Source organism: Bufo bufo, chromosome 4 (assembly GCF_905171765.1).
Source record: "Bufo bufo chromosome 4, aBufBuf1.1, whole genome shotgun sequence".
Taxonomy (NCBI): domain Eukaryota; kingdom Metazoa; phylum Chordata; class Amphibia; order Anura; family Bufonidae; genus Bufo; species Bufo bufo.
In genome coordinates, this window is record NC_053392.1 from 424,775,687 (window position 1) to 424,800,625 (window position 24,939).

Here is a 24,939-nt window from a genome sequence, read left to right on the forward strand (position 1 = left end):
CAAAATTGGATTACTGAGGTGGTAGGCGGGGAAAACTTGTCTAAATTGTTCATAGTGGAGAGGGCACATAGGATACCAATGAGGAACCTAACGGGTAATTTCCCAAGAACAATAATAGCAAAAATTACCCTGTTTAAGGATAAAAGAGACTGTCATGCGTAAAATAAGATCTTTAGGATCAGTAGAAATTAAAGGATCAAAAGTCTTAATATACTTGGACTACTCTGCCGCCACTCAAAAAGAGAGAGAGAAATTTACTGAGGTTAAACGAAGACTCCGCCAGGCGGAGATAACTTATTCCCTCCGATACCCCGCAAAGGATAGGGTTAGCTTCTTTATCTCTACTCAAGAAGTAAATAAGTGGATGGAAGCTATGGGTTTAGGATGAATTAAGTGTATGTTAAGTAAAGTTATGGGGAAAAGATAACACCATTTTAGTGATATGGAGGGGAAGGAGGTGGATTTCGTGTCAGTATAGTAGGGTGTTAAGTCTCCAATTGGGACTGAAACACCAAAGGGGGGGGGGGGGGGGGGTAATGGATAGGACCAAGAACAAGAGGGGTGGGTGGGGCGTTTTTTTTTTTTTTTCTCCTCTCCTTTTTGTTACTGTTTTCTCTTTCTTTCTGCCTCTCCTGTTGCAGCGAAGAATCTTGATATAAAAGATGTCCATAATTAAAATCGTGTAATGGAATGTGAGAGGATTGCGGGAGAAGGTGAGGAACTTTGCAGTGTTTAGTCTTATAAGAAGAAGATATCTTCCAGCTATAGTGTGTCTAACCGAGACTCATATGTTGCGGGAGAAATTGAGCCTTTTTTTAAAGAAAATAGATTACTTTTCAGTTCCACTCGGTTTACAGTGGGTACAGTAGAGGGGTTAGTATTCTCATTCACAAAGATATAGCATGCTCAATCATTTCTCAGAAGATCGATGCAGAGGGACGATTTGTCTTTCTGCATGGATACTTTGAGAATGTTAGGTTGGTATTGGCAGGGATATATATATCCCTCCACCTTACAGACATTAATCTTATTAATCTAGAGTTTTTGCAGGATAAACAAAACGGCCCCTTATTGGTGCTAGGAGTCTTTAATTGCACGATGGATGACGATGTGGACAGATTAAGTTAAAAAAAACATGGGTATACACCTTTAAAGCAACTAGCCTAAGAGTTTGGATGGTGGGATATATGGCGGACTTGTTATAGTAAGACTTTTGATTCACTTTCTAGGATAGACTAGGTATTAGGTAATCACATGACATTTCAGATCAAAGTGGTGGTCTCATATGAGCCAAGGTGCATCTCAGACCACTCCCCAGTTTTAATAAAGGTGGGTTCAAAGATCGAAGGTAGGAACAACGTTCGTAAACTCTACCCTATTTAATAGGCCGGGAGGAGCAACTAGAAAGAAAGTAGTTTTTTTTATTTGACATAAACAAGGGCTCAGCTGGGGATAATGTGGTTTGGGATGCTGCCAAGGCTTATGTGAGAGTGCTACTAAATAAAAAAATCTTTGAGAAAAAAAGCTCAATATGAAAAATAGTGAAGAAAGGATGATTATTCAAAAAACTGAGGAAACGAGAAAAGAATGGCTCCTGGCATCCAATAAGTATGATAATTATCTCAGGGGAAAAAGCATAGAATTTGGACTTATTTGTTAGATCTAGGAGATATTGGGAAGGGACAGACCAGGCAAGTTTTTATCCAAGATAATTAACAGCACTGAAGGAGCGGCAAATATCGCCGCAATTCGGGATAAAAGGGGAAACGATACACTATGAACCAGGTAAGGCTACTTTCACACTTGCGTTTGGTGCGGATCCGCACCTATAATGCAAACGATGGTATCCGTTTGGAACGGATCCGTCTGCATAACAGCTTTTTCAGATCTGAGTTTTCACAATCGTGAAAACTCAGATCCGACAGTATATTCTAACACAGAGGCGTTCCCATGGTGATGGGGACGCTTCAAGTTAGAATATACTAAGAACTGTGTACATAACTGCCCCCTGCTGCCTGGCAGCACCCGATCTCTTACAGGGGGCTGTGATCCGCACAATTAACCCCTCAGGTGCCGCACCTGAGTTAAATTGTGCGTATCATAGCCCCCTGTAAGAGATCAGGTGCTAGGCAGCAGGGGGCCAGACCCCCCTCCCTCCCCAGTAATAAATTCATTGGTGGCCAGTGCGGCCCTTCTCCCTCCCCAATATTAAATTCATTGGTGGCCAGTGCGGCCTCCCCCCTCCCCCCCCCTCCCTAATTAAAATCCCCCCCCCCCCCATCATTGGTAGCAGCAGAGAGTTCCGATCGGAGTCCTAGTTTAATCGCTGGGGCTCCGATCGGTTACCATGGCAGCCAGGATGCTACTGCAGTCCTGGCTGCCATGGTTACTTAGCAATTTTAGAAGAATTATACTTACCTGCGCTGTCTGTGGCCGGCCGGTCGCTCCTCTTACTGGTAAGTGAAAGGTCTGTGCGGCGCATTGCTTATAGCACAGACCTGTCACTTACCAGTAGGAGGAGCGCCCGGGGGGGGGGGGGAGGGGGGGGGAGAAGGGAGGCCGCACTGGCCACCAATGAATTTAATACTGGGGAGGGAGGGGGGCCGCACTGGCCACCAATGAATTTAATACTGGGGAGGGAGGGGGGGCCGCACTGGCCACCAATGAATTTAATACTGGGGAGGGAGGGGGGGCCGCACTGGCCACCAATGAATTTAATTCTGGGGAGGGAGGGGGGTCTGCCCCTGCTGCCTGGCAGCACCTGATCTCTTACAGGGGGCTATGATATGCACAATTAACCCCTCAGGTGCGGCACCTGAGGGGTTAATTGTGCGGGTCACAGCCCCCTGTAAGAGATCGGGTGCTGCCAGGCAGCAGGGGGCAGTTATGTACAGTACACAGTTCTTAGTATATTCTAACTTAAAGCGTCCCCATCACTATGGGAACGCCTCTGTGTTAGAATATACTGTCGGATCTGAGTTTTCACGCTCTAACTCAAATCCGATGGTATATTCTAACATAGAGGCGTTCCCATGGTGATGGGGACGCTTCAAGTTAAAATATACCATCGGATTGGAGAAAACTCTGATCCGATGGTATATTAATAGGGACTCCTGACTTTACATTAAAAGTCAATGGGGGACGGATCCGTTTTGGCTCTGCACGGCCAGGCGGACACCAAAACGCTGCAAGCTGCGTTTTGGTGGCCGCCTCCAGAGCGGAACGGAGCCAAACTGATGCATTCTGAACGGATCCTTATCCATTCAGAATGCATTGGGGATGAACGGATCAGTTCGGGGCCGCTTGTGAGATCCCTCAAACGGATCTCACAAGCGGAACCCCAAACGCAAGTGTGAAAGTAGCATAAGATAGTGGGAGTGTTTAGGGAATACTATAAAATCAAGTAGACCAATGCAGTTTGGGGGATATCTTGAGGGATATTAACATTCCAAAACTTAGTGCTTCTCAATAGGTAGATTTAGATTGGCCCATTTCACTAAATGAGGTGTTATCAGCAATTGTTGAATCTCCACCTGGGAAAGCGGCGGGCCCAGATGGGTTACCTGTGGAATTATTCAAGAGAGACAGGGAGTTCTGGGCGAATAGATTAATGGAGGTTTTTGTATACTCTAATGAATAATGCCCCCTTTAGTGCCCTAGGTAAGAATAATTCCTCCATTAGTGCCCCCAGGAAGAATAATGCCTCCATTAGTGCCCCAAGTAAGAATAACGCCCCCATTAGTGCCCCAAGTAAGAATAACGCCCCCTTTAGTGCCCCCAGTAAGAATAATGCCTCCATTAGTGCCCCCGGTAAGAATAATGCCCCCATTAGTTCCCCCAGTAAGAATAATGCCCCCATTAGTGCCCCAGCAAGAATAATGCCCCCATTAGTGCCCCCAATAAGAATAATGCCCCCATTAGTGTCCCCAGTAAGAATAACGCACCCATTAGTGCCCCCAGTAAGAATAACGCCCCCATTAGTGCCCCCCCAGTAAGAATAATGCCCCCATTAGTGCCCCCTAGTAAGAATAATGCCCCCATTAGTGCCCCCAATAAGAATAATGCCCCCATTAGTGCCCCCGGTAAGAATAATGCCACCATCTCTGCTTTTGCAACAACAAAAAAAACTTACCTCCTCCATTTGATGGCGCTGCAGTGAACACTCTCTGTTGACTGGAAGCTGAGGACGGGACCTGCGCTCCAGTGTGATGTCGTCTCGGAGCTCCTGTCCTGAGCTTCCAGTTGGTGCGTACCCTACTTTTTTTTTTATTAACACAAGTGGCGGTGGAGTTAAAGGCTGTACTAATGAGTGCTCTGCAATGGAAGCGCTCATTAGTAACAGTCCATACAGAAAAATTGCGGGTATAAAGAAATTACCTGCACTGGCAGGGCCACTAAAATATCGGCCTTGCCGGTGAGATACTGGCCGGGTGGCAACCCTAGCCGCAGAACAGACATATATATTTTTGTTCCACATCCAACTTCCATTATTGGTGGATTGGATGCAGACCCCTTCATTTCAATGGGGCCACAAAAGATGCAGACAGTACACAGTGTGCTCTCTACATCTTTTGCGGCCCCACTGAAATAAAGGGGTCCGCAGCCAATCCACCAATAATGGGGATTGGATGTGGAACAAAAATACCATGGTGTGAATGGAGCCTTATCTAAATTTAACCATTACAGAGAGAGGCACAGGCAACATGGAAACAGGACAATGACACTGTGGTGTCCTTTCCTGCAGTCAGTGTTCCCGCTTGTCTGTACCCCTCAGTCCCCTCCCTCCCCCCCAAAATGTGGACTTTATTCCATTGGTGGCAGTGGTGATGTCCAGCCTCTTCTCCAGCAGCATGTAAGTGTCCTTTGAAGCCTGAAGCTCCCTTACATGCCGCTGCTGCAGGAGAGGAGGGACTGAGCCGCTGAGAGAGACAGCTTCCTCCACGTGCAGGCGCCGGATGAAAGTGCTGCTTCCTATGGAAGGGATGGCAGGGGTGCGGACAGCTGGTGTCCACGGTCCGTATTTGGACCGCGGTCCGCCAGTTGAGTATCCCTGCTCTAAACAAATGGTCTGTTTACCTACCTCAATGGGGGAAGCAACGATTAGTGGTAGGCAATTAAGAGTGCCGTATTTGTGTGAGGGGAGGCGGGGCGTTCACTATTTAAACCTGGCCCTCCTCCCCCCACTTGTCGGTTCGAACGATTTCGAATCGGCTTGTGGGTTGGTGCCAGAGAAGGGCATGCGTCACTGGAGGATCGGGGGATCGGCTGCGTCGAGCTCGTCGCTACGGTGATTAGGTAGGCAGGGTGGCTTGCACACCCGTCTCGCTATGTATAACATGTGGGGCTGCCAAGCGTGCCGCCGGTCCCCAGCTGCGCTGGAGACTGCCCGCACTCCCGATCGCTTCCGGCACCCCGAGACAGGCACCCCGATCCGCTCCAGGCCCTGCGCTAAGCACCCCCGCTCCCACATGCAGCGTCCCCCAGGCAGGCACCCCTCACCTGTGGCTCAGCAGCGACGGGTCACGACGTCCGCTCGCATACCCTGAGCATCGGTCACGCCGGCCGTCGGCTCCACGACGCAGCGTTATATATCACTCACTCCCGTATCAGAACGTTCCGCCGTAGAGGAAAACGCCGTCCGCTCACACAGGGGTCTATTCATTAGCTGCAATCAGTAAGCGGAGGTCCAGCTGCAGGATCAGGGGATGGAAGCCGAAACCTATAGGCGATTAATACGCCGCGGCTTTCCCTGTACAAATAGTCGATAGCGGTGGGCACGGGATGCAATGTTCCACATGGCGGAGCGCAAATCCCTCGCAGCCGATCCTGATGCACGTTCTCCTGGTAATTACAATTAGCGAGGCTGTGAAGGTGGACATGCTTATTCATGTCTAGGAATCCGCTGCAGAATAAACTCGTCTTCTTTACTGCGCCAAACTCAGGCAAGACGAGATAAGCAGATACTCAGACATGTGCACTGTATAACAAGTTATGATTTCAATGGTTAATTCTAACCTAGAAGGGAATCACTGGCTTGCTGCGCTCCAGCAGGTCCTGGCTTGAGAGAGGGCGGGGGATGGTCGACACCTACAGGCCCATACTGGTACTGCAGTCTTGGTGCAGGGCTCCTCTGCTCAGGCACAGTGGCTAGGTACTAAGGCAGGAGTAAAAAAAATATATATATATATTTAAAAAAATTTGGAATATGTTCAAGGATCAAATATAAAGAGGGCTTCAAGGAGGGGGGCTGGCCACGTCACTTTGCGCACGCAGCCGGGCCGCCCATAAGCCCATACGGTCAGTCAGGGGGTTGGTTCGGGCGCAGTCACAATAATCCGGTGGTTAGCTAGGGAGCGGTGGCATGAGTGAAGTGTCGCCCAGCTGGCGTGCGCTCACTCACACGTCTGTCCTTGGTTATTCAGGTTCACAGGTGGTGGGCTAACTTACGATACTGTGGGGTTCGTGGCTGTCATGGCCGCCAGGTGAGTCAGGGGTGGTGCATGCGGGGGCCAACCCCCTCTTTTCTCCTGCATAGGCTTGGGGGACAGGGGATGGTGGTCTATTATGTCCAGGCCTCTGGCGCATCTCTTACAGGGTGGCGCCTACAGTCGTGGCCTTTGGTGGGGGGGAAAAGAAAAAAAAAAAAAAAAAAGAAAAAATTATAATAATGGTATAGATAGGAATGTTGCTTTGCCAGGTCTGTCACGACTACAGACTCCTTATAAAGCCCTGCCACGACTGCAGGCATCAGTCTGTCACGACTACAGACCCGCTCTAAAGCCCTGCCACGACTGCAGGCAACAGTCTGTCACGACTACAGACCCGTTATAAAGCCCTGCCACGACTGCAGGCATCAGTCTGTCACGACTACAGACTCGTTATAAAGTCCTGCCACGACTGCAGGCATCAGTCTGTCACGACTACAGACCCGTTATAAAGCCCTGCCACGACTGCAGGCATCAGTCTGTCACGACTACAGACTCGTTATAAAGTCCTGCCACGACTGCAGGCATCAGTCTGTCACGACTACAGACCCGCTCTAAAGCCCTGCCACGACTGCAGGCACAAATCCGTTACGACTGCAGACTCATTATTAAGACCGGCCACAACTGCAGGCATTAGTCTCATGTCAACAGACTCATGAGGTAATACTACCACGTCTACAGGCGATGGTCCGTTACCGCTACTCTCGATGTAGGGTCCCCTCACGACTATAGGGGCTAGTCGGTCACATCCACAGACTCGGTCGCACTCCCGTTAACTACAGGCACTGGGTGGGCATCTACGGGTAGTTGCGTCACGACTACGCACGTGGGTCAGCCACGGCCTGGGAGGTCAGCCTTCACGGTCACAGGTAGGTCCAGTTAGGCTTCAGTCTCCCAGCGGGTTCCAGTCACAATAACCAGCCCCTAGGTGAGGGGGGGCACTCCCGCACCGGCGCACAATGCCAGGGAGCTGTGCGGCTCCTCACGCGGCACACGGTTCAAACCAGCGGGGGCCGGGGCCTACGGTAAAGGAAGGGCTCCCTCTGATCCGGTGCACATTGCCAGGGAGTGGCGCTGCTCCCCACGCGGTACGAGTGTCCAGCCGGCGGTGGGTCGGCCATCCCGCACTGGTGCATTCTGCCAGGGAGCAGCGTGAGCTCCCCACGCGGCTGGGGGGTAAGGCTCCTCATCTTCAATAAAGTCTGGCACGGGCCGCCGTGCCGTTAGGTAGGCAGGGATCAGGGGAAGGAGTACTAGGCTCGGTCAGGGGGAGCAGATCATAGGCGGTGGCTGGCTTCCTGCTGCCGGCCGTACATTAGGTTCCAAGGGGGTTATTTAGGCACAAGATGTTAGTTAGTCCGTGCAGGTGATCTGCGTTATACCATGCTCTTCATGCTCGTACTCAGAGCTGTGCCCATACGGGAGCTGCTTAAGTGGTTGATAGTGAAAAAAAAAAAAAAAGTATATATATATATATATATATATATATATATATATATATATATATAAAAAATAAAAAAAATAATATATACATTTTTGAGTCTCTCACGCATGGCTTCTCCGTGTGAGTTTTACACATATGACTCCGCCATTAGTCTCTCACGCATGGCTTCTCCGTTTTAGGTTTACACATATGACTCCACCATTAGTCTCTCACGCATGGCTGCTCCGTTTTAGGTTTACACATATGACTCCGCCATTAGTCTCTCACGCATGGCTGCTCCGTTTTAGGTTTACACATATGACTCCGCCATTAGAGTCTCTCACGCATGGCTTCTCCGTTTTAGGTTACACATTTGACTCCGCCATCTGAGTCTCTCATGCATGACTTCTCCGTTTAGGTTCACACATATGTCTCCGCCATTAGAGTCTCACGCATGGCTGCTCCGTTTTAGGTTACACATATGACTCCGCCATTAGAGTCTCTCACGCATGGCTTCTCCGTTTTAGGTTTACACATAGGACTCCGCCATTAGAGTCTCTCACGCATGGCTGCTCCGTTTTAGGTTTATACATATGACTCCGCCATTAGAGTCTCTCACGCATGGCTTCTCCGTTTTAGGTTACACATTTGACTCCGCCATCTGAGTCTCTCATGCATGACTTCTCCGTTTAGGTTCACACATATGTCTCCGCCATTAGAGTCTCACGCATGGCTGCTCCGTTTTAGGTTACACATATGACTCCGCCATTAGAGTCTCTCACGCGTGGCTTCTCCGTTTAGGTTCACACATATGTCTCCGCCATTAGAGTCTCTCACACATGGCTTCCCCGTTTTAGGTTACACATATGACTCCGCCATTAGAGTCTCTCACGCATGGCTTCTCCGTTTTAGGTTTACACATAGGACTCCGCCATTAGAGTCTCTCACGCATGGCTTCTCCGTTTTAGGTTACACATATGACTCCGCCATTAGAGTCTCAAACGCATGGTTTCTCCGTTTTAGGTTACACATATGACTCCGCCATCTGAGTCTCTCACGCATGGCTTCTCCGTTTTAGTTTTACACATATGACTCCGCCATTAGAGTCCCTCACGCAGAGCTTCTCCGTTTTAGTTTTACACATATGACTCCGCCATTAGAGTCTCTCACGCATGGCTTCTCCGTTTTAGGTTTACACATATGACTCCGCCATTAGAGTCTCTCACGCATGGCTTCTCCGTTTTAGGTTTACACATAGGACTCCGCCATTAGAGTCTCTCACGCATGGCTTCTCCGTTTTAGGTTACACATATGACTCCGCCATTAGAGTCTCTCACGCATGGTTTCTCCGTTTTAGGTTACACATATGACTCCGCCATCTGAGTCTCTCACGCATGGCTTCTCCGTTTTAGGTTACACATATGACTCCGCCATCTGAGTCTCTCACGCATGGCTTCTCCGTTTTAGTTTTACACATATGACTCCGCCATTAGAGTCCCTCACGCAGAGCTTCTCCGTTTTAGTTTTACACATATGACTCCGCCATTAGAGTCTCTCACGCATGGCTTCTCCGTTTTAGGTTTACACATATGACTCCGCCATTAGAGTCTCTCACGCATGGCTTCTCCGTTTTAGGTTTACACATAGGACTCCGCCATTAGAGTCTCTCACGCATGGCTTCTCCGTTTTAGGTTACACATATGACTCCGCCATTAGAGTCTCTCACGCATGGTTTCTCCGTTTTAGGTTACACATATGACTCCGCCATCTGAGTCTCTCACGCATGGCTTCTCCGTTTTAGGTTACACATATGACTCCGCCATCTGAGTCTCTCACGCATGGCTTCTCCGTTTTAGTTTTACACATATGACTCCGCCATTAGAGTCCCTCACGCAGAGCTTCTCCGTTTTAGTTTTACACATATGACTCCGCCATTAGAGTCTCTCACGCATGGAGATTAAAAAAAATAAATAAAAATTTCCTCACCAGGCCCAGCTGCGCTGGGACTAGTCTCCCATCTCACCATAGCTAAGAGACTGATGGCCAATTCCTTGGCCAGTAATACTCTGAGGGCTTACAAGACAGCTTGGCACCTGTTTCAGAGATATGAGAACACCTACCCGGCCGCTGGCCGGGGGCCTATCACTCACCTATTGGGCTTTGTCGGGGTTTTTGCCACTCTCACTTAAACCTGTCCTATAGCATTGTTAACTATACATGGCAGGTATTCAGCACCATTGGTGCAGGCTACATCCGGACCTACCGTCACTCTTCTCCGCCCACCCGATCAAAGCGGCGTTGAAGGGTTTGCGCAAGATGTCTGTTGTGAAACGACATGGGCGTCAGCCATTTACCGGTAGCTTGTTCAGGCCGTGACAGGCAAACTGCAGGGGCAAACCGTTCGGGCCGCAGGTTAGCGCTCTGGTAGAAACAGCCTTGTACCTGGCTTTCCATGGATTCCTCAGGTCAGGCGAGCTCATGGGCACCAATACGCTGGCTGGGTGCCTGCGGAAAGGTCAGCTCATCCGGCGCGGGTCCATCTATGTCCTCACCTTGGCCTCGTCCAAGACGTCACGGCCGGGGCAACCAGTGGCGGTCAGATACTTTCCCACGGACAGCAGATGGTGTCCGGTGCAGGCCTTGGAGGCTTGGCTGCGTAGTATTTAGTCCAAGCGGCATGTTCTCCCGTACTCGAACTAGTCAATGCCCGGCTAACCACCGCGGCCTTTCTTACGTACTTTCAGGTTAGTTGACAGGTCCAGGGGTCGGTCCTCGCTGGATCACAGGACATTCCTTCCGCATGGGCGCGGCAGCGGCGGCGTCCATGCATAAGGTGCCAGTACATGTCATCAAACGGTTGGGTCGTCGCAGTTCCGTGTGTTCCATACGTAATATCCCGGATCCTTATACGAAATATCATTGGCTTTCGAGTTTTGGTCTGTAGTTTCTGTTATCAAGTTTTCTAACTCCTATGCATGGTTCTTTTGGCCCCTTTAGGCTACCCTTCGATAAGCAGTTCCGGCATAACTCTGCTGCTTCTAGGTTGGGGGGGTGGAGTATAGGCTTAGGTAGGGTACCCTCTCAGCATGAGCCGATCCGAGCACAAGTGGTAGGCAATTAAGAGTGCCGTATTTGTGTGAGGGGAGGCGGGGCGTTCACTATTTAAACCTGGCCCTCCTCCCCCCACTTGTCGGTTCGAACGATTTCAACCCACCCAGGAGCCCTCCCTTCTTTCAGGTCTCATTATTGGGGTAGCCCCCTTTAGGCTACCCTTCGATAAGCAGTTCCGGCATAACTCTGCTGCTTCTAGGTTGGGGGGGTGGAGTATAGGCTTAGGTAGGGTACCCTCTCAGCATGAGCCGATCCGAGCACAACTCTAATTCATAAGGAGGGAAATGATAGCCTTGATCCGGGTTCATATCGTCCAATCTCTTTAATGAATAATGACTGCAAGATTCTATCTAGGATTTTGGCGAAGAGACTGAAAGGGGTTATTACTGACCTGGTGCATCCAGATCAAAATGGATTTATTCCTGGAAGATCTACATCTCTAAACCTATTCAGAATCTTTGCTAATATCCAATGATTGGGGAATGATACCGGTCTCTGTTCTATTCTGTCACTAGATGCGACAAAAGCTTTTGACAGTGTGGAATGTGGATATCTTTGGGAAATTTTGGGTCAATTTGGTATTGGCCCTGAATTTATAACCTGGTTGAAGATTATTTATAGGGATCCAACAGCACGCATATCCACTAACGGACAGTTGTCCGAAAGTTTTAATATAAAAAAAGGTGTGCAGACCAAATATCACTCTACGCTGATGATCTTTTTTTTTTCTTGGTGATACTAACAAGGATTTAGATTATGTTATTAAAATGATGAATGGTTTTGGCATGCTATCTGGTATGGTAATCAACTGGCATCAATTTTATTTCCATTAAGTGATGAGGTTGAAATCACAGATAAGAACTTAAGGATAGTGGGCCCTAGATTTGAATATTATGCCGCTATTTCGGAAAATTAGGGAGAGGATTAAGATTCGGAATAAACTTCCTATAAATAAAGCGGATAGGATAGGTCTCATCAAAATGCTTTTGCTACCTCAATTATTATATGTTATTAGAAATTGTCCCATCTCTATAGGAAAATCTGGAGAAATTATTTAATTAATTATTGTGGGCTGATAAGAGGGTTAGGAAAAGATTAAGCTGGTTTACCAGGGCTTATGATCAGGGAGGATTGGAAATTCCAGACATGAGGCTTTATTATTCAGTGGTCAATACTGCGTTGATAATGAAGTGGGAACAAATTAATTTCTTACATTTAGTGCATCATAATGAAGGTGGTTTGCCAAATATGTTCGCATTACTCAAATCAGAACAATTATATAAAAAGGTTCATATAAGATTCCCATGATAAAACCTTTAGTGGAGACCTGGTTGTTGGTTAAGCGTAATCTAGGTTTAGAAGGAATTATACGAATGACTCCTCTTTGGTATAACAGGACACTGGGGGATATCACTTTTTTGGGTGAGTCTAAGTATAAGACGAATTATAATTTTTACTCACTTTATAGGGCGAAAAATAAGGTACCTGCAATTTTCAAGGGAGTTAAGAAAAAGAAACCTATGGTGTTACACTCACATGAATTGATGAATTTTATTTTAGGGTGGCGGGGCAATTACAGACTGGTTTCGACTTTATATAAAAAATTAAGAGTAGTTAGAAATAATGGGGAGAGCTGTAAAAGTAAGAATGCATGGGAAAGGGATATAGGCTCCCTATCGAAGGAACAGTGGAGGAGTCTTTGGAAAGCGAGTAATTATTTGTGTAATCCTTCATACAGAGTTACCCAATTTATGATTTTACATTGTTTATACGTAACCCCTAGTTGGATTCAAAGTGTCACGGCGCGGTGTGGGTAGTAAACTCCACACTGAACACAGGAGGGAAGGAAAAAGGTACTAGGCCTGGAAACTAGGGAAAGGGGGAAGGTCACCACCTATTGAATCCCTAGACCGAGACCTGACTACTATCAGTATGAACAGACCTCGATGGTAGAAATGTCCATACGTCGGAACCTAGAGCCCTATCTGACCCTAAAGGGCCCAGGAAATAGTGTCAGGACAAAAGATGACCTGGTTCTTTCCAGCTGAAGGAACAGGAGACTTCCTCAGGCCTAATACCAAAAGATAGGGGAATACAACAAACTAGAAAATAGGAAAAGACACTTAAACTCTGAAGTATGCGGATGAGCAGGAACTTAATACAACAAACTAGAAAATAGGAAAAGACACTTAACTCTGAAGTATGCGGATGAGCAGGAACTCAGTGGAGAACCAAACACCAGCACTTCCAAAACCAGAAAGGAGCTATCAACCGCATAGCATGACGGGCGAGACCGGACTAAAAAGAGGAGTTGGAATGACCACTTAAGTTACACCTGAGACAAGCAGTGTGGTCCTCACCAGTAACAACACAGAAACAAGTGAAACCAAAGAGGCTGTCAGATCACATCACATGCAGCCAGTCTCTTAGATCTTCTAAACCCTATCATGGTCACTCCCGTGACACAAAGATTTTCATCCGGTATGTTAAACCTATGCCCAAGATGTGAAAACCCAAAAGCGGATATAATCCACATGTGGTGGAGATGTCTAAAAATACAACCCTTTTTGCAGGATCTTATTGAATTAATTGGTGATATTATTTGCTTTGAGCTACCTTTATTGATTTCTATCTGTATTTTGGGCGAAATTCCTCACAATCTAACAAAACATAATGAATGTATGCTATATAAATCCTTCTGGGTATAGCTTAGGCCATTACTAGGAGGAGATACTATGCAAATAAGAAAAAAACAGCTCCTCCTCCACTGGCTATACCCCCATGCTCCAACAGGAGGACCTCATTTTTAGCTTAGTGTCGGATAAGGAGGTGACACTCCTGCTCCTGCAGGGTTGTCCCTGTATTTTTTTTTTTCTCCTGTTTGTTTGTTCCTCAAAAGAGGACGCAGGGTCACATGGTGCGTCCCTGGTCTCACAGTGGAGCGAGCGCCGGGGTCGAATGGACGTCCCCGGCTACCTCCCTTTCCCCCCAGAAGATAAGTGGAATCGGGCTCGACCTGCAGCTCCGGTGGCCTACCAGACCCAGGGTCATCTACTCCTGCCCTCTATCCAGATCACTGCCACTCCTTGTGCCAGATGACTGAAGAGGTGACCCCTGCTGGTCCGGATCAGAGGGGGAAGACTGCAGGACGCAGATAAGTACAACGGCTCTCCTGCGAACTCCCCCTCCCCCGTGCTCACTGTATGACACGGTTTCTTAGGGCTTACCTGTAGATCAGGGAGGACCTGCTGGGTTGAGAGGGAGGAGGGATTCCTTCTTGGGGCCGTGGCTATTCGCAGCTCCATGCTGCTGCGCCTTTTCAGTTCCCCCGTTCCGCTCGGAGGGCTCGTTTACCCCTGCAACCCTGGCGGTGGACGCCATTTTCGGAGCCGGGGTCTGCCTTTTTTTATACTTCCCGCGCGCGTTTCGCGCGATCTGTGACGCGACTGGGGGGCGGAGCCTATCGTGTCAGCTCCGGCGCTTCCGCTTTGCCTCAGCGCTTCTCCACGCGTGGCTGCTCCTCCAGCTCCTTACAGGTCACGGTAGGACAGGTTTAGCGTTCTGCAAAACGGTAGGAGACCCTGACTCCGGGATTGTCGCCATCATGCCAAGACCTGGGGCCCGCCAAAAATCTAAGGCGGCAACTCAGGTCCCACTGGGATCCTGTAAGGTCTGCTGCTTGCCACTATTGGTCACAGGCTCCTGTGACTCTTGCCTTGCCTCGGGACAGGATCATCCTCCTCCTCCCCCTCCACCAAACCAGCCCAGTCCCTCTTCCGCCCCTTCGGAGCCCTCCTGGGCCTCTGCCATATCTAGGGCGGCCGCGGACTTGACCCAAGTCTCGCGCGCCGCCATGGCCTTTATGGAACGCATGGTGGCCACGGATCCTGTGGTTAGCACCGCTCCACCTCCCGGTGCCCCCCACAGAGGACGCTCGACCGTTAAGAGGCAGCGTACGCAGCAGCGTACGTTCAGTCTCTCCCCCTCGCAGGGACTACAGGTCTGAAGGGGAAAGGTCCGGCTCGGACGAAGATACGGAGCTGGAACCCTCGCCTAAGCTCTCCACCATGGTGGCAGACTTGGTCACGACGGTCCGTGACACCTTTGACATCCAGGGGGAACCACCTTCCACTAGTAGCCAGGAATTCCCCGTTTTCCATTCCAGGAAACCAGAGGCAGTCACATTCCCCATTCATGGTGAGTTCGCCAAGGTCCTTTCTAAGGCCTGGGAGCGCCCTAATCACCGTTTTTCTTCCACAAGGCGCATGGATACTCTTTATCCTTTCCCGGCAGATAACGTGCAGCAGTGGTCTTCTCCTAAGGTCGACCCGCCGGTGGCCAGATTGGCTAAGAACACGGCAATACCGGTCCTGGACGGGTCCTCCCTACAGGACTCTGTTGACAGGCGTTTGGACTCTCTTTCCAAAGCCATCTTCACTCTGGCGGGCACAGGCCTGTGGACCGCGTTCGCCTCGGCCTGGATAGCCAGGGCGCTTTCGGTGAGGCTGCAGTGCCATCATAAGGACCTCACGGAGCAGGATGCCTCTGCGGACACCTTGAACTTTGTCCTCCAGATGTCTCAGGCGACAACATTCCTCTGTGAGGCCTCCTTGGACGTTAGCACTCTCTTTGCGCGTGTTTCGGCCCTCTCGGTCATGCAGCGCAGGGAGGTCTGGTTGAAGGTCTGGGACGCTGACTCTTCCTCCAAGCGTTCCCTCACTAGCCTCCCCTTTGCGGGCTCCAGGCTCTTCGGTGCTAAGCTGGACGAGATTATCTGTGACGCTACGAGGGGCAAGAGCACCCACCTGCCCCAATCTAGATGCAAGCGGGCCTTCAAAGCTCGGCCCTCTGGCCCTAGAAACCAGTCCTTTCGGCGCTTCTCCTCCAGGTCTGCAACAGCCCCCTCCTCCGGCGGCTCTTAGGACTCCCACAAGAAGCCTTCCTTTAAGCCCTAACCTTCCTGGCACCCGCGGGCACAATTCCAGGGGAGTTCTGCCCGCCCCGCGGCTCCCAAGCAGTCCTCCGCCTGAAGGGGTGCCCCCACCGCCTGCGGTGGGGGGCCGTCTGCTCTCCTTTCAGCAAGTCTGGAGAGCTCACGTTCAAGACGCCTGGGCCCTGGAAATTGTGACTTCCGGTTACAAGATAGAATTAGTTTCCAGGCCTCCGGAACGTTTCTTTCCTTCTCGTGTTCCGGGGGATCCGGCCTGAGCCTCGGCCCTTTTACAGGCGGGCTCTTCCCTTCTGGACCGGGGAGTAGTTGCCCCAGTTCCTATGGAGGAACAGGGTTCAGGGGTCTACTCAAATCTCTTTGTAGTACTGAAGAAGGAGGGATCAATGCGTCCGGTCCTAGACCTGAAGCTATTAAACAAGTCCCTGCGGGTGCGGAGGTTCCGGATGGAATCCCTCCGCTCCGTTATTGCTTCTCTTCTTCCAGGGGAGTTCCTCACGTTGGTGGGCATCCGGGACGCCTATCTGCATGTCCCTATCGCAGAATCTCACCACAGATTGGCGGCCGTCATTATCAGTTCGTCGCCCTTCCCTTTGGGCTGGCGACAGCCCCACGGGTATTCACAAAGATCTTGGCACTGCTCATTGCGCTTCTCCGTACCAGGGGCATATCTCTATTGCCCTACCTGGACGACATACTGATAAAGGCTCCCTCTCGTCCCCAGGCCGAAGACAGCGTCAGGATCACTGTTCAGACTCTGCAACAGTTCGGCTGGCTGATCAACTTCCCAAAGTCCTCTCTCCAACCTTCCCAGAGGGTGACATTATGGACACCACTGCAGCCCGGGTATTCCTTCCGGATTACAAGTTCTCTCGGATACGGAAGTCGGTGTCTCGCCTTCTGCATTCCCCATGTCTCTCCATCCGGGAGTGCATGCAGGTTCTGGGGCTTATGGTGGCCTCCTTCGAGGCAGTCCCCTTTGCCCAGTTTCACACTCGGCCTCTGCAGCAGGCGATCCTGTCCTTCTTGGACAGGACATCGAGGGGTCTGGACTCTCGGATCTGCCTACCTCCTCGGGTTTGCATGGAACTCACGTGGTGGCTGTCCCCTCATAATCTGACCTTAGGGAGATCCTTCCTCCCAATCTCCTGGACAGTCGTCACCACCGATGCCAGTCTCCTGGGTTGGGGTGGCGTACTCCGGGCACAGACGGTTCAGGGGGTGTGGTCGGAGGTGGAAGCCCGCCTTCCGATCAACATACTGAAGCTCAGAGCAATTTTCCTCTCTCTGTCTCATTAAACCCCTCTCCTAGCGGGTCTCCCGGTAAGGGTCCAGTCGGACAATGCCACAGCCGTGGCCTACATCAATCATCAGGGCCGGACCCGCAGCCGGACGGTGATGCAGGAGGTGAAAAGGATCCTCCAGTGGGCGGAGGCTCACGTTCCAATATTGTCTGCAGTATACATCCCAGGGGTCGAAAACTGGACGGCAGACTTTCTCAGCCGCAACAGGGTGGATCCGGGAGAGTGGTCTCTGCATCCGGACGTATTCGAGGACGTCTGTCGTCGTTGGGGCTGCCCGGACGTGGACTTGATGGCGTCCAAGCTCAACAACAAGGTTCCCACGTTCCTGGCCCGAGCTCGGGATCCGGAGGCATACGGGGTGGACGCTCTGGTGTCTCCGTGGCAAGACTTTGCGCTCCTCTGTCTTCCCACCACTGCCTCTTTTCCCAAAGGCTCTTCGCAGGGTTGCGGCAGAAGGAATCCCGACCATCCTCATCGCCCCCGATTGGCCTCGCCCGCCTGGTTCTCGGAGGTCACTCGGATGCTGGCAGACGTTCCGTGGCCTCTTCATCTCAGGGAGGACCTGCTGTCTCATAGACCGCTCTTCCACCAGAATTTACAGCCACTTCGTTTAACGGCGTGGCTGTTGAGACCACCATCTTGAAGAAGAGGGGCTTCTCGGACTCTGTCGTGAAGACCATGATCAAAGCCAGGAAACCAGCTTCCTCCCGGATATACTATCGTACCTGGAAGGCCTTTCTTGCCTTTTGCGAGAAGATAGGCGTTTTTCCCCTTCGTTTCTCCGTTCCGGTGGTCCTCTCCTTTCTCCAGTCGGGCCTTGAGATGGGAATGTCCCTGAGCTCTCTGAAGGGTCAGGTCTCGGCTCTGGCCATTTTCTTTCAGCGGCCTCTGGCTCTGCTCGGTCCGGTGAGGACCTTCCTACAGAGGGTGGCGCATTCGGTCCCTCCGTATGTCCCTCCCCTGCCCCCCTGGGATCTGAACCTGGTTCTGTCTTCCCTCCAGGCGGCTCCCTTTGAGCCCCTGAGGGACATTTCCCTGAGTCTTCTCACCTGGAAGGTGGTCTTTTTGGTGGCCATCACCTCTATTAGGAGGGTATCGGATCTGGCCGCCCTTTCCTCTAAGGAGCCCTTTTTGGTCTTCCACAAGGATAAGGTGGTACTGCGCCCAGTCCCTTCTTTTTTGCCCTTAATGAGGACATAGTCCTGCCCTCCTTTTGCCCCGCCCCGCCGAACCCCAAGGAGCGTGCTCTCCATTCTCTAGATGTTGTCCGTGCTTTGCGGGTGTACCTGTCGGTTACTGCCCCATTTCGCCACTCGGACTCCCTTTTTGTGGTTCCCGAGGGGCCTCGTAAGGGTCTGGCGGCCTCCAAGGTCACTGTGGCTCGGTGGATTCGGTCGACTATTGCCATGGCCTATCGGTCCCGGGGTATGGTTCCCCCAGCGGGGGTTACCATGCACTCCACCAGGACGGTGGGGGCCTCCTGGGCTAGGCGCAATCGAGCCCCTACATAACAGCTTTGTAAGGCGGGCACCTGGTCGTCCTTACATACGTTTACAAAGTTCTACAAGCTGCACTCTCTGGCGTCGGCTGATGCTGCCCTAGGGCGCAAGGTATTGCAGGCTGTGGTTCCTGTTTAACCGTTGGACGTTTCCCTCTGGAGGTGCTGGTCTTCCCACCCCATGGACTGCTCTAGGACGTCCCATGGTCTGTGTCCCTCAATGGAATGGGCGAGAAAAGGAGATTTTTTGTGAAACTCACCTGTAAAATCTTTTTCTCATCTTTTCCATTGGGGGACACAGCTCCCACCCATTCTTGTCTGTTGCAGGAGGGGTAGGTTCAATTCTATTGGGACCTTATGGTTAACGGCCCGATGGTGGTATTCCTCGGTTCTGTTTTTCTTTGTTAATATTTTGTTTTTGGTCTCCTTCTCCTACTGCTTTTGCACGCACTGAGGTCCTCCTGTTGGAGCATGGGGGTATAGACAGTGGAGGAGGAGCTGTTTTTTCTTATTTGCATAGTGTCTCCTCCTAGTAATGGCCTAAGCTATACCCATGGTCTGTGTCCCCCAATGGAAAAGACGAGAAAAAGATTTTACAGGTGAGTTTCACAACAAAATCTCCTTTTCTGGCCCGCCTATTGGTGGCCAGAAGATGGATGAGAACTGAAGTACATACTGTAAATGAGTGGGTAAGTACCTTAAATTTACATAGATCCATTGAGAAAGCAGGCTATATCAAAGTAAACAAAATGCATATTCATAGTAGATTATGGAGTAAATGGAAGACCTTCATAGATAAATATTTGGGATTGGAGGGGGAGGGGAAAGAAGAGGAAAAATTAAAAAAAAAAAAATTCTCTCGGTCTCAGGGGGTGGGGGTGGTTATTTTGGGGGATCTACTGTAAAATAAAAATTTGTAAGCACGATTTTACTATCTTGTCAAAAATGTTTATGTAATGCTTTACAATATTTGTATTTATATACAGTATTATGGTTGGAATAAAGATGATTACAAAAAAAAAAGTGAGACAAAGTCCAGACAAAGAGCAAGTATCAGACACTGGGCAGGAACTAGTATACATGGAGCGAGATCAAAAAATTATATCTACTGTTCTTTATGGAAAAAATATTCACATGGGGGTTGTAAATATGTGGTGACATGTTTTGATGGAAGTGTCCCTTAAGGCTACTTTCACACTTGCGTTAGGAGCGGATCCGTCTGGTGTCTGCACAGACGGATCCGCTCCTTTAATGCAAACGCTTGCATCCGTTCAGAACGGATCCGTTTGCATAACCATGAACAAAAAAAAAATACAATTTTTTTTATTTATTTTTTTTCAAGATAATGCAAACGGATCCGTTTTGACTTTACATTGAAAGTCAATGGGGGATGGATCCGTTTGAAAATTGAGCCATACTGTGTCATCTTCAAACGGATCCGTCCCCATTGACTTACATTGTAAGTCTGGACGGATCCGTTTGCCTCCGCACGGCCAGGCGGACACCCGAACGCTGCAAGCTGCGTTCGGATGTCCGCCTGCTGAGCGGAGCGGAGGCTGAACGCTGCCAGACTGATGCATTCTGAGCGGATCCGCGTCCACTCAGAATGCATTAGGGCAGTACGGATCCGTTCGGGGCCGCTTGTGAGAGCCTTCAAACGGAACTCACAAGCGGAGCCCCGAACGCTAGTGTGAAAGTAGCCTTAGCTAGCTGATAATTATTTGTAATAAGGTTTCTATTGTTGCTTTTCTTAAAAAAGAAACCTAAAACTGTAGGTGACCTATGTACGCTTCTGTCCGGTAAAATTCTGGACTTTGTGAACATAGTGATCTACTGTTTTTCACTCCCTACCTTCCCAAAGTCATAATGAGGGCTTGTTTTTAGCGGGACAAAATATACTTTCTTTAATGTCACCATTTAATATTGCATACAATGTAATGGGAAGCTGAAAAAAAAATTCAAATAGGGTGAAATTTGACAAAATACGCCATAGTTTTATGGGTTTAGTTTTTATGGCGTTTCCTGTGCATTGCCATATGCTGACCCCCATAACCTTTTTCTATTTCCAACTATGGATCTGTTTGAGGGCTCATTTTTTTCAAGCGATCTGTAGATTTTATTTTACCGTGTACATTGCTTTCATGGTCAGTGGAATGTGGATGATTGCAAAGAAATGTAAGGATTTTTTTTCTAATTCTCAGGAACCCTGACAGCTGTAGAAAGTATTATGGCTTTCAAGTCTGGACCAGAGGTTAGTTTAATTGATTTCTTTATAATCCTGTAGATGGCGTAAACATACACAGGCCGTCTAGACATGCAACAAACGTATTACAGCGGCTCTGGCTGGATGATAAATTGGGTGCAGGGATAGATGCTTTTGTATAACTTTATACCAACTATTTCTAGGTTTGTTTAGTTTCAGACGGAATTTAATATCAAAATTGCTCATGCCCCTTTCCCCCAAATCCACACACCTTTTCCAGTACTCTGTCTGGGCTAGCCGCAAGATCATTTATCTAAACCTAGAGGTCCAAATTGTGCCACATTTACACCCGACTCCAGGAGCCCTCACATTGGTAAATGTGGGCCCTTGTGCAACAAACAGGAAAAGTAAAACAGGAAAATGAGTAGGAATTGGCATTCCCAGTCAACCGAACATTTGACCCTGCATCAAAACTATTGCAGACGGTCCACTCCTTGACAGATTCCCAGAGGGAGGTTTATTTTCTAATTATTAATTCCAGATATTTTTTCCATTGTTGGTAGAGTAGTAGTACAGTGTGCTGTCCTGAGAGCAAACCTGTTGCAGCTAATGGGGCTCATACCCTAGTTCAGTAAGAGGTGGTAAATTTATTAAGAGGTGTAGGCATCTTAATAAAATTGCACCAGAAACTGAAATCTACTTCAGCTAAGGGCTCACATAGATTTAGTTATAATTTGCATCAGATTTCTGCCATGTTTTTGTAAATGTGCCACTTTGTTGGGCACCACCTTTTTTGTTTTAAAGAGCAGAGAGCATCTAGAAACGTGATAAGTTGTAAAATGATTGTGGAAAAAATTTAGACTTTGTACAACAGAAAACTGGCATACAAGTTTTGTAAATAACCCCCAATGTACTTTGTAAGTGATGGTTTTATGATACCCTGTAAAAGTTGCAAAATTGGCAGAAAATGTGATTATCATAGCTAAGCTCTTATCAAACTGATATGATTTGGCTTAAATGAGTTTTTTTGAGGTCAGGAGATCAGAGATTAGGCTTCACATGTCAGAACTCAAGAGGGACAGTCTGCAATTAGACTGATTTTTAACCGCAAGTATCTCAAAAACTGCTAAAATGACCAAAAAATGCTTTTCAGCCAAAAGCAAGTAAAATTGAATCATAAAAAAATTGTCCCAAAGGTGTCCATGACCTTTAAAGGTGTTATCCCACAAATTAACAAAAAAATTATGCATGCCATTATTTTAACTATATCAATGCAAGAAATGCTGCTCACTAGTGTAATTTTCACCGTTACCCACTTACCTGCAGCGTTTTATTTCTTTACTTTTTGTGGGTGGGCAGCAGCTTATCACATGTGACAGTCAAGCACCTGCATCTCCCATGAGTGCAGTGCATTCAGCTCTTGTTAACCCCTGCTCCTGTCTCCCTCCCCTGCATAGAACATTGGGGGTCATTTACGATCAGATATATGCCTATATTAGGCGTATTTCTGGCGCAGATTGCGGCACAAAGGTTATTTGCACTGTAAGCTGCACTTTTCCCTGCTCACGCCAGGTCTAAAAAAAGGGGGGGTGGCAGGGAAAGCGATAGGCCGGCAGGCCCGTCTCATTCATCATTTTCTACGCCTGTTTTAGGTGTAGAAAATGGTCTAAATTTAAGTCAGCAAGGAAGCTGTCTTATATTTAGAACTGGCGATGGATACGCCAAAGTTCTGTAGAGACTGGCGTCTAAAACTCCGGTCTTAATAAATAACCCCTATAGTCCCTACACACAACTCCAGTGATTCCACTAATAAATAGCACTATGCTATGCAGTGCCCTCCCTCAGTTTTCTCTTCCACTATCTAGAAATAGATATAGCGGCATTCTTCTATGAATTTAGAAGCGGGGCTGAGTGAATGAAAGGTGTCTGGGCCGCTTCACTATGAGAATACTTCACCAGCACCGAGTAGGAAGGGAGCAGGGAAGCTACTGAGCATGTCTAGTCCACCAGTGAATGCAGGAGAAACAGCAGGGGGCACTAGCAGAGAGGAAAATGTAATGTACATGCTTACTATCTTTATTGCATGTATGTTGCAATACTTCATATTAAATCACCTATTCCGTGCATAGTGATCCGTTTTGTGGGATAACCCATTTAACTAACTGTGCTACGGCAGCTTAATTGTGCGATAAAATTGCGTGGCCGTAACACATATCAGTTTTCGTGTGTGCCTATATATAGAGAACTATTCTAAAGTGAAGTTCCATCAGTTGGGCCCATGGTTTAGCAAAGGAAGGCTAGGGCTCCATGATTCACCCCACCACGTATATGTTGTCATTCTTGGTGTGTTATATAGGGTGCTCGTATTCATGAAGGCACCTGGCAGTCTGCTGTTCATGGAGCCGCAGATCAGGGAAATCTGAAGAACCTAAGGAAGCAATTAGCACTCAAGCCACTTCCTGTTATTGGTAAAAAGCTAAAAAGAAGGTAAGACACTTATTTATGTAAAGCTTTATTTAGTGCATAATTGTAGTACGCATGCATTTATTTTCTTTGTTATGCAGCGAAGTCTCCTGTGTGAGTATGAAGCCTGTTTTCTTTATTTCATGAAAGAAGGGCCAGATAAGGCATCATGCACTCTTGGTCTGCAAAAACCCTGTGGGGTCAAAATACTGTCTGTACCACTTGAAAAATTCCTTATGGAGTGTAGTTTCCAAAATGGGATTACTTATGAGGGGTTTCCACTGTAGGGGCACGTCAGGGTCTCTTCAAATGCGACATATCACCCAAAAACAATTTCAGCAAAATCTGTCCTCCAAAAGCTGTGCCCATACAGCAATTTACGACCACTTATGGTGTGTTTCCATATTAAGGAGAAAATGGGTAACAAATTGAGAGTGATTTTCTTCTGTTGCCCCTTGTGAAAATGAAAGATTTGGGTCTGAAGTGACAACCAGGTGTTTCTAAATTCTATGAAATGCCTGTTGGTTGAAAGTGCTCACTACACCCCTTGAAAAATTCTTTGTGGGGTGTAGTTTCAAAAATGGGGTCACTTAAAAGGGGTTTTCACTGTGGGGATACCACACGGTCTGTTCAAATGCGATATGGCGCCAAAAAACATTTCAGCAAAATCTGCCCTTCAAAAACCATATGGCACTCCTTCCCTTCTGAGCCCTGCAGTGTGCCTGGCTAACTGGGACCAATCTAAGCAAAAATCACAGAAAAAACATTAAAAAAATAAATAAAAACATCCTGCACGATATGATAAATATGCGGATGTCCATGGCTACATTTATGAATAAAAAATCACAGAAAACAATAATGCACAATAGATGCAAGCATTATATATGGACTAAGCCCTCATTCTGATATAATAAAATCGGAGACTCTTACCAATATATTTTGATCAAAACACATCTGTGCCCAACTACCCCCGCCAATGTGGTCTCAGTCAGGCAGGTCCTAATCTAAACCTACCTATGCCATTGGGCATCTATGTTCAGGAAAGCAGACTCTGCACATATAGTGTGCTGCTCCTAGTCACCTCTATGTGCAACCAGCAACCGATGAACGGAGGAGCAAGCACAGCTATATGTACCACCTTAATCAAGGCGGTCTGTTTGATAGGAAGGGCAAAAGTGCACAAAATGCTACTCCCAGGATAAAATAGAAGCGCATTCACACTTGAAGGTGCCACTCCCTCAAGTATATACTACAAACTAAACAAAAATCACCGGGAGCAATGCCTTGGAAACTACTCAAGCAAAGCAATAGCTGATCTTAGGGAGACCAGGTACAAAAACCACCGTGGAGCCTCAAATAAAATTACATTTACAAAATGATGCCAACATGAAATAGACATAGGGAATGTTATATAGGGAATGTTAAGTAATAACTATCTTTCTTAAAAGTAGAGAAAATCAGATTTCAATTTTTTTTTTCCAAACTTTCTTTAACCCGTAGGATA

At 48.3% G+C, this 24,939-nt stretch overlaps 1 protein-coding gene across 1 annotated transcript in view; it reads left to right on the forward strand.

Annotated features, from left to right (window-relative positions):
• Positions 1-24,939, forward strand: part of LOC120998607 (saccharopine dehydrogenase-like oxidoreductase) — a 152,144-nt gene that overhangs the window by 16,210 nt on the left and 110,995 nt on the right. The window contains exons 5-6 of the mRNA XM_040429324.1: positions 20,971-21,020; positions 23,329-23,459. Of these exons, the coding sequence (XP_040285258.1) occupies positions 20,971-21,020; positions 23,329-23,459 (181 nt within the window). The remainder of the gene's footprint in view (positions 1-20,970; positions 21,021-23,328; positions 23,460-24,939) is intronic.